Source organism: Gekko japonicus, unplaced genomic scaffold, assembly GCF_001447785.1.
Source record: "Gekko japonicus isolate JY-2015 unplaced genomic scaffold, Gekko_japonicus_V1.1 scaffold1889, whole genome shotgun sequence".
Taxonomy (NCBI): Eukaryota; Metazoa; Chordata; class Lepidosauria; order Squamata; family Gekkonidae; genus Gekko; species Gekko japonicus.
Genome location: NW_015162006.1, coordinates 29469 through 39980, shown reverse-complemented (window position 1 = coordinate 39980; position 10512 = coordinate 29469). Strand labels below are relative to the sequence as shown.

Here is a 10512-nt window from a genome sequence, read left to right as displayed (position 1 = left end):
GGAGTCAATTTGGTGTAGTGGTTTCGTGGTGCAGTGGTGTAGTGTCGTTTGGTGTCGTGGTTAAGTGCGCGGACTCTAACCTGGGAGAACCGGGCCTGGGTCCCCACTCCTCCACTTGCAGCTGCTGGGTGACCTAGGGCAAGCCATAGTTCTGTCAGAGCTGTTCTCTCAAGGACAATTCTGGAAAAAGCTCTCTCAGCCCAGCCTACCTCACAGGGTGTCTGTTGTGGGGAGGGGAAGGGAAAGGCGTTTGTAAGCCACTCTGAGTGATGGGCGGGGTATAAATCCAACCTCTTCTTCTTCTGGCGGCAAGCTGGAAAGCAACCAGCAAAACCAGCAAGTGGCCAGTTTGTGACCACTCTGTCTCTCCAGGAGCAGGTTGTTGCTCAGACAGAGAGTCTAGCTAGATCTGGCAGCTTTAGAAAACCAGGTAGAATGCTATTGGCCTCCCTTGTGTCACCTGACCCCATGCTGATTGCATAGCTGCACTTCCTCTCTCTCTCTGCTCTGCTGAAGCATGGCAGAGACCACACCGGCACCCCCCTCCTGCACCAGTTTGGTGTAGTGGTTAGGAGCATGGAAAGTGTCCAAACCCCTTCTTTGAAGCCCCAGAGCATCACATCTTTATTGCAGGGTCCATTGTACATGAGCCTGCCTGAATATGGAATTGATGGGCTGAGTGCGGATGAGTGCAGGGGCAGACTGGCCCTTGAGTTTACCAGGGACATTTCCAGTGGCTTCAGCCTTTGGCAATGAGCAGCAAGCTGAAAAACCTGTCCCCTGAAGCACTGGCAGTAGGGTTTCCAGCTCTGGGTTGTGGAACACCTGCAGATTTTGGGGGGTAGAGCCTGGGGAGGGTGTGGTTTAGGGAGGGGAGGGCCCTCAGCAGGGTAGACGGCCATAGAATCCAGGGCTATTTTTGGGCAGGAACGCACAGGAACGGAGTTCCAGCTGGCTCCCAAGTTGGCCACGCCCAGCGGGAACGTATTAGCATAACAGGCCACACCCAACAGCAGGAACTCATTAGGATTGGCTACATTAGGGGTGTGTGGCCTAACATGCAAAGGAGTTCCTGCTACAAAAAAAAGGCCCTGGGTTTTGACAACAAACAAGGTAAACAGAATAAGAAGCAAAAGGTGGGTCTGGCTGGATGACCACACTTCTGGTAACATGGGGGTGCGGCCTAATGTGCTAATGAGCTGGGCGGTCAGGGGTGTGGCCCAGTATGCTAATGAGTTCCTGCTGTTGGGTGTGGCCTATTATGCTAATGAGTTCCTGCTGGGCTTTTTCTACAAAAAGAGCCCCGAATTAGAATCCATCCTCCAAAGCAGCCATTGTCTCCAGGGGAACTGATTTCTGTTATCTGAAGATCAGTTGTAATAGTGTGGGGTCTCCAGGCTCCACCTGGAGGCTGGCAACCCTAACTGGGAGCCTCCTCTACCCATTGTTACGTTCCATTGTGGCCTGGGTCTGAACAGAGTGGGTGTTCAGCCAACTGTGGAGGCTGCTTGACTTCGCTTGCTTGCTGTTCTCACATCTCGCCCTGCTCCTGACAAGAGTGGCTTCGTAGGAACAAAATCCTGCAGTGCCCTCTCTGTCTGGCTGGAGACCTTGGCCTTCCCTCCTCTAGCAAGCATTTGGATCCGTCTCCTCTTCAGTGCTTTGACATAGTTGGTGGTTATAATGTTGATTTGTGAGCTGCCTCAGGAATCCAGTTGGAAATGTCAACCAGAACATGTGTTAAAACCTGGGCTCCTGACCTAAATGAACATCCTGTACTGATAAAATATGTGGCAGGGTATGAGCTTTCATGAGCCACAGCTCACTTCTTCAGATATAGCTAGAATGGAAGTCCATCTGTCCTATTTATGGGAAAGTGGAGTGATTTCAGATGACGAATGACATTAGCAGGCAAATGAGAATAGCAAATGATGCATTGTCTTGAGCTTCATTATCAGTTGCCATACAGGCTTTTGAATGCCGTGGTTTCTAACAGGCCAGCCGACACAAGTCTGACATTAGAAACCACAACATTCAAAAACCAGTGGGGGGAACATTTTAACCTTCTAGGACATTCAGTTGCTGACCTAAGAGTGGCAGTTCTCTTACAAAGGAATTTCAAAAGGAGATTAGAAAGAGAGACTGCTGAATTGCAACTGATAATGAAGCTCAAGACAATGCATCTACCTGGACTGAATCGAGACCTAGGTTTCCTGTCCCATTACCAATGCTGATTTCTCCATGCCTCTTACTCATTTTTATATCTCACCTAATTCCATTCACACCTGCTATTGTCATTTGCCTGCTAATGTCATTTGGCATCTGAAATCTCTCCACTTTCCAATAAATAGGACAGGTGGACTCCCATTCTAGCTGTATCTGAAGAAGTGAGGAATGGCTCATGAAAGCTCATCTCCTGTTAGTCTTTAAGGTGCTACTGGACTCTTGCTCTTTTCTACTGCTACAGACAGACTAACATGGCTACCCATCTTGATCCTGTACTGAGTCAGAATAGTGATCCAGCTAGCTGAGCATGGAAACTGGCTCCCTGAGGTTTTAAGGAGAGGCAACTGTTTTGAACAACCATAACCTGACATCCTTTAGGTAGAAATGCCAAGGACTGAGCCTTCTGCACACTAAGCAAGTGCTCTGCCAGCCTGATATAGCGGTTGGAGTGTTGGACTAGGACCTGGGAGCCCCGTGTTCGAATCCCTAATCTGCCACAGAAGATTTCTGGGTGACCTTGGCCCAGTCACATGTTTTCATCCTAATCTACCTCACAGGGTTGTTGTGAAGATGAAATGGAGGAAGAGAGAAAGATGTTGTAAGCCACATTGAGTCCAAAAGCAGAGTATAAAGAAATAAATAATAGCACTGAGTTATGTCTCCTGACCAGACTAGGAATCTAAAGTCACTTACAGATCCCTCTTCCTTCCCATACCCAGTAAGTAGGCCCTTTCTGGATTCGAACTCAGGATCTCCCACACCTTAAATGAGAATCATGCATCTAGAGCCACTTTCTGTGTTCCGTGAACACCAGGTTCCCTACATCAGGGGCTTCTGGAATCCTGGCTAAGGCCAAACATTGGACTCATCATAAATTTTACACTAGGGGGGAGCAGAAGGTGTGAAGCGCCAGACAGTTTTTCGAGGCAGGGGCTGTCCGAAGAAAGATGTTGGCTTGTTAGCAGTTCCCCCAGTTGGAAGACCACCCAGCTGGAAAGCAAGCAGCTGAGTCCGCAGGAAATTAAAGTCCTGCTTTCCCCCGAAGGCTCCAACAATAACCCACTCTGCCGTTTTTAATAACTCCACTGCTCTGCCGTCACTGCTTGGACGATGTCCGTTGCCCCGGCGCTGACTCTTGTGTTTTATGCTCCCCGCAGCCTGCCTGCCCGGTTCATTCGGGAAGGACTGTGCCTCCAGCTGTGACTGCGCTCCGGGACTGCCCTGCAACCACATCACGGGCCAGTGCGGCTGCCCACCGGGATTCACGGGCCACGGGTGCGAGCAAAGTACGTGCAGACTTTTCTGGCCGGGCTTGCAAAGTGGGCCCATCCGAATTGCTCCGAAGGCATAAATAAGTAAATAAGTCCACGCTTGGCCTGGCCAAATGGCGGATCGGATCCTGGCAGGTGTTGCATGCTCACATAATCCTAACATAGGCGCAGTTGCCAAATGGGAAACCAGAGCAGCGTGCTCCGTCCAAGAGGATTAGATTAATAAACCCGGAGAGAGAGAGCCAGTCCAGCATGGGCTGCTGTAGCATGAACAGCGTGCCTCTGATGCACATGTGGGTTTTGAGGTTCTGTCTCTAAGGTTATGCCATTTCGGACACTCCAACTGCCTGCATTTACTGGGGATGGTCCCCCTTTTCAGGTACATCTCCCTGGTAAATCACTGTATCTTTTTTTTTTTTTTTGCATGTTTGTAACTTTTTGGGGGTACCTTGTTCAGGCACTACTGAGTGTGATTTGCTGTAAATCCAAACAGCAAGGAGAAAAGACTAGGGTCACAGAAGTCCCAAATATACAAATTCCACTAGTAGAAAACACCGTCAAAGATTGTCAAAACAATATATTAAGCAATTATAAAGTTGGTGGTGTCACAACAACATTTATGCATACTGTAACTGTAATAAAGCATAAGATACAATATTTCCTCCTTTAAGGAAAGGAAGCAGGTCTTCCAAATATCTAGAATGGGCGTCTTTGCAAAGGCTGTTTGGAATACGTTATGACCAGGGGTCATTTCCTGCAGGAGCGCACAGGAGCGGAGCTCCGGCAGTAAAGAGCCCAGGGGGCGGGCACATGCAACAAGCCCCGCCCCCTGCTCCCAGAAGCCCTCAGTCAAAGCAAGAAGCAGCCAGGTAAGCTGCAGAGCCCCCCCCAGGCCCCCGGTCCAAAACAGTCCAGTGGCACCTTTAAGACCAGGTTTTATTCAGGTACAAGCTCTCCCTCCTCTGTGAGGGCAGATCTGCACGTTCCCCCCCACCCAAATAGCTAGCAATCCAAAACAGTCCAGTGGAGCCTGAGCGGTGGGTGTTGCCTTATGACACACTTCCGGTGATCTCAGGGGGCATGACATATGCAAATAAGTTATGCTAATGAGCTCCTGCACCTCTTTCTCTACAAAATTACCCCTGGTTATGACCATGTTATCAATTTACACTGAGTGCATGGACTTTATGTCTTATCTTTAAAGGAGGAAATATTGTATCTTATGCCTTATCACAGTTACAGTATGCATAAATGTTGTTGTGACACCACCAACTTTATAAATGTTTAATATATTGTTTTGACAATCTTTGATGGTGTTTTCTACTAGTGGAATTTGTATATTTGAGTGTGATTTGCTAGCACTGTTGTCATTTTTTAAAGACCACTTTCCCTCCCCCTGCTGAGGTTTCTAGAAGTGAACAACTCTGAAGTGGTCTGTCATATCTAACATGCGTGTGCATGAACCCTGAAGTCATGCTAAACCCATGCTGTACTTGCTGAGGTCGATTAAGGCCACTATGATGATGATGTTGTTTTCTTCCTGGTATATTTTTTTACCAAATGAGGAAACAACTTTTATTTATTTATTTATTTACTTCGGCTTCTATCCTGCTCACCCCCTAGGGGCTCTGAGCGGCTTACAATTTCGATTTTAACCAATCTAATCTAGGGCCACATATGTAGGGACGGTGAGAAGCCTACCAGGCACCCTTATCCTGTTGTAGCAGATTTGGCTTTTCAACCCATGGAGGGCTGGCAACTTCTGAGCAAACTGATAGCAACCTAAAACTGGTGAAACACAGCATGCAGTGAGATGCAAGATTTCCTGTGCGCAGTGTTTAAGAGATGCCATGGCTGAGGGGATCTGGGTTGCAGCTGTTAGGGCTGCAGAATTTTCAGACCGTGGAGATAAACACTGACACTTGCTAATTCCCACTGATAAATGTACCGCAAGAGACGGAACCACCAGTTTTAAAAAAGAGCTGGCAATCCCGAACCATGCTGGGGATAGAGACGCTTACAGTGCAATCCTAAACAGAGTTATACCCTTCTAAACCCCCTGACTTCAACTGACACAGAAGGATGTAAATCTGCTGAGGATGGGGCCTTTGCAGGCCTGCCTGGCTTGATGTTCGTGGAAAAATAAGAAGTTGAGAGTCACCGAACACCTGAGTATCAGAAAGATTCCCTCCAATAATCACAAAAAGTGATGGGGTGGGTGACACATAGCATGGTCTTAATTTTTTTTTTAAATTCAGGTTCTTTCTCCAGGAAAATGCATATTCTGCAACTGATCTGCATTTCTGCAGATTATGAGTATGTTGCATCTTCTGCATAATTTAGCCTGGAAACCCTGGGGAGGGCGCAGGATTTATGGGAGGGCATTGGAATCCTGCCCCTAGTCGACTCAGCGTGCTGACTAATCCCACCCTCTCTTCTAGAATAACCAAACAATGCCCAAACCTCTTCAAGCTTATCTTTGCAGGGCTAGAAACTTGCACAGTGCAGTTATGGATTACACCTTACGGTCTGCTGGGTCTTCACAGGGTCTGTCACTTCTGAAAACAGTAGAAGTAGCAAATAGGACAGTCCGTGGATCAGTCTTTGGGAATTGCACATTTGAACATCAGTAACCCACCATGCTCCCCTGTCCTGAATGACTCAGGCCAGCCAGATCTCGTCAGATCTCAGAAGTTAAGCAGGGTTGGCCGAGGTCGGTACTTGGGTGGGAGACCACCTCAAGGAAGTCCAGGATTGCTACACAGAGGCAGGCCATGGCAAAGGACCTCAGCTTGTCTGTTGCCTTCAAAACCCTATAGAGTTGCCGTAAGTTGGCTATGACCTGATGGCACTTTCCACCACCAACCTCTCGCACATGGAAAACGAGAGTGCACAAGATAGTTCTTATCTCCCTGACTTGCCATCACTTCATGTTTAGAGAGTATTGGGGGGCGGAGTATTTAGTGCAGCCTGAAAAGAATTACCTCTGGAAGACTGTAGCATATAGTGTAATATAATTCACGGCCACAGGAGGTGGCAGCGGCTACAAGCCTGGATGGCTTCAAGAGGGAGTTGGATAAACATCTGGAGCAGAGGCCCATCAGTGGCTATTAGCCACAAGGTATAGATAGGAACTCTCAGTCTGGGGCAAGGGATGCTCTGTATTCTTGGTGCTTGGGGGAGGGCAACAGTGGGAGGCTTCTAATGTCCTGGCCCCACTGCTGGACCTCCTGACGGCACCTGGTATTTTTGGCCACTGTGTGGCAGAGTTGGACTGGATGGGCCATTGGCCTGATCCAACACTGGCTTCTCTTCTGTTCTTATACATCTGGAGCAGAGGCCCATCAGTGGCTATTAGCCACAAGGTATAGATAGGAACTCTTAGTCTGAGGCAAGGGATGCTCTGTATTCTTGGTGCTTGGGGGAGGGCAACAGTGGGAGGGCTTCTAGTGTCCTGGCCCCACTGCTGGACCTCCTGATGGCACCTGGTATTTTTGGCCACTGTGTGACACAGAGTGTTGGACTGGATGGGCCTTTGGCCTGATCCATCATTGGCTTCTCTTCTGTTCTTATAATTCACCACATGTTCTAATCAGCTCAAAATCATTCTAACAAACCCAATTAGGGAAGACGATGCTAGTCCTCACCATTTACGCCTTTTCAGAATGTGTGATTTTATTTTGTTTTATTGCTCTCACATGTCAAGTGGGTATAAAGTATGTACAGTTCAGGCCAGAGCTAACTGCAATTCCAGCTGTTATGGAAAAAGCCACGTATGTGGGCTGGCCCTGGGATGGAATTTCTGCACCAGTTGTTTTGCTCTGAAATGCATCCAAACCTCCCTTTCTCTTAGTAGCTCTTGTTTTGCTGACCCTTTCTCCCGCACAGCCTGTCTGCCAGGGACCTTTGGGCTGAACTGTGGCAGGATTTGCCGTTGTGCGGGAGTGAACCATGACTGCCACCCAGTGACCGGGGAGTGTATCTGTGCATCAGGATTCTATGGCAGCAGTTGCCGGCAGCGTGAGTTCTTCCTAAACTGTTGCTTTCCTGTGCTGTGTTCAAATTCACCAGCTTTAGCTTCTGAGAATGACGACTCCATAACTTTCCCACATCCTGAGGATGTGGAAGCACTTCCCATGTCTGGGAGGGAGGAAGCATTTTGCTGCGTTGCTAATAAAAGTACTTGACTGTAAACTTTAGTTTTCATGGGAATAATACTTCTAACACTCTTGTCCTCTGAATTTTTCCTCAAATTTGGGCAGTCCGAATTAAATGGTCTTGCTTCCAAAGTGAGATTGATGCTTTAGGAACCTTCCACTGTTGTGAGGTGCTGTTTTATTTTGTTTCTGAATTTTGCACAGGGGATACTGAGTGTGTTGTTTCATGCAGTTTTTCATTCCTTTGTGTCTGCCTTTCCCTTTACTAAGGTACACATATGAGTTGGATTAAAACACTGCAAAAAAAGCAATCTTGCCTCGGTCTTATGTGTATGATTGCATCAAGATTCTTTTGGTGCAGTATTTTAGCAGTCTGCATCTGCAAGTACACTAAAACACAGCACAGAAAGACTCTCCTGCAGTCCTCATGCATGATCATATCAGAATTGCTTTTTTGCAGTGTTTGGGCCATGCATGATTGCACGTTGTTAACACAGAGGGAAAGATGCAAACTGAAAGCTACAGCAACTTGTAAGTATTCCAGTTGTCGTTGTTCAGTCGCACAGTCGAGTCCGACTCTTCGCGACCCCATGGACCAAGTCACGCCAGGCCTTCCTGTCTTCCTCCGTCCTCTAAAGTTTGCTCAACTTCATGTTCGTTGCATCAATGACACTGTCTAACCATCTCATCCTTTGCCGTCCCTGTCTTCTTTGACCTTCAGTCTTTCCCAGCATCAGGGTCTTCTCCAGTGAGGGCTCCCTTCTCATTGGGTGGCCAAAGTATTTGAGCTTCAGTTTCATTATCTGGCCTTCCAGGGAACAGTCAGGGTTGATTTCTTTTAGGATTGACTGATTTGATCTTCTTGCAGTCCAAGGGACTCTCAAGAGTCTTCTCCAGCACCATAGTTCAAAAGAATCTATTCTTCGGCACTCGGCCTTCCTTATAGTCCAACTCTCGCAGCCATACATGACTACTGGGAATACCATTGCTTTGACCATGCGGACTTTTGTTGGCAGGGTGATGTCTCTACTTTTTATCATGCTGTTTAGGTTCCAGTATTCCAGTGCTGGGATTTAATTTTATACATTCTCCCAAGGAAACTAGAATTTAGGAGGAGTGGAAAGTGGTAAAGAGAGAACTTCTTTCACAGTAAAAGGGAGACTCTGTTCACTCCTTTCTAATAGTTAGGAAGTTTAATTCTAAGGGTTGGGCTGCACAGATGCATGTGCATAGAATCATAGAATCACAGAGCTGAAGGGGTCACACAGGCCACCTAGTCCAACACCCTGCTCCATGCTGGATCAGCCTAGAGTATCCCAAACGAGTGTTTGTCCAGCCGCTGCTTGAAGACTGCCAGGGAGGGGGAGCTCACCACCTCCCTGGGCAACCGGTTCCACTGTTGCACGATTCTCACTGTCAAAAAGTTTTCCCTAAGATCCAACCGGTACCTTCCTGCCCTTAACCCTTTGGAAACTGAGTGGAAGATTCATAAAATCAATGAGCAATGGGGCTGTTTTCTACCCCAGGTCCCTCTTTCCGTTTACAGAAAGAAAACTGTTAAGTCACTGATCTTTGGAGGAGCTATACTGCTGTGGACTGAAAGGGCAGAGTTGTAGAACCACTTCTCTGTGCATTCCTGTAAAACAAAATTGGAACGGGGGTGGTCATTCCATCCCCCCCCCCCGCATTTTCCAACAGATTCCCCCGAACGCCTAATGAGGTTCATTTGCACCACCCTGTTTTCTGAATATGGCTAGTGCTGCTGTGCGTAAGATCCTGCATGGAACTGCCGATCATTTGCTCCACGTCTAGGTTGGTTGGAAGGAAAGAATGTCTCACTTTTAAAAAGAGGAAGGGGAAAAACGCAACCTTTCTCCATCATGTTCTGTATAATGTCTCTAGCAGATGCCTGGGCCGCTAAGCTGCTACATGGAAAGGAATCCTCCCGAGCTGGCAACTCTGCCGCGGTTCTTGCAAATAGGACATCTGGGGAGACTCCTGTTTCAGGCGTCAGAAGGAAACGGCGAACGAAACGGGAGCCGGTTTGCAAAATCTGTGTTGGTTCTGCCAGCTTGGAAAGGCTTCATTTCAAGCCAGAGGCCTGGGCCTCCCTTCCCCCCCCCCCACCCGGCCAGCCAGCCGCTTATTGGAGGGGATTTGGTTGCCCCTGCTCTTTACAAGTATGACTTTCACACCCACAAAGAAAAGCGGTAAAAGAGGCCAGAATGGGATGGGCTGTGGCTCAGTGGTAAAGCATCTGCTCTGTCTGCAGAAGGTCCCAGGTCAGTGTTCCCTCTAAGCTGAGTTAGTGTGAGGCTGCTCACAGTTTTTTAGACTCCAGCTCACACATTTTTGTCTTAGCTCAGGGAGGATGGCTCCAGAGCAACCTAGTTTATGCAGCAGTCAAATCACTGGCTCACAACTTTAAGGCCAGTAGCTCACAAAGTGGAATTTTTGCACACAAGACTCCGCAGCTTAGAGGGAGCATTGTCCCAGGTTCAATGCCCGGCATCTCCATTTTAAAAGGATCGGGTAGGAGACAAAGTGAGAGATTTCTGCCTGAGACTCTTGGAAAGCCGCTGCCCGTCAGAGTAGATGATAACAGACGTGGAGAGATCAGTGATCAGAGGCCTGGGATAAGGTAGCTTCATGTGTATACGTGTGTGTGTTCAGAATGAGAAGGGATCAGTGCATATATGCCCTCAGCTGTTCCTAGAAGAGCTTCTTAGTTTTATGGTAGAGTGGGGGATTTGAATCTGGGTCTCTCTAGTCCAGTCCAAGTCCCTCATCACGGTACTACACTTGTTCTCAATATGCCTTTGTTACCAATATGTAGTGGCAGGGCTATTTTTGGGCAG

The 10512-nt window shown here is 47.9% G+C and overlaps 1 protein-coding gene across 1 annotated transcript in view; it reads left to right on the top strand.

Annotated features, from left to right (window-relative positions):
• MEGF6 (multiple EGF-like-domains 6) overlaps positions 1-10512 on the top strand; it is a 279570-nt gene that overhangs the window by 260612 nt on the left and 8446 nt on the right. Inside the window, exons 29-30 of the mRNA XM_015405472.1 lie at positions 3384-3512; positions 7386-7517. Of these exons, the coding sequence (XP_015260958.1) occupies positions 3384-3512; positions 7386-7517 (261 nt within the window). The remainder of the gene's footprint in view (positions 1-3383; positions 3513-7385; positions 7518-10512) is intronic.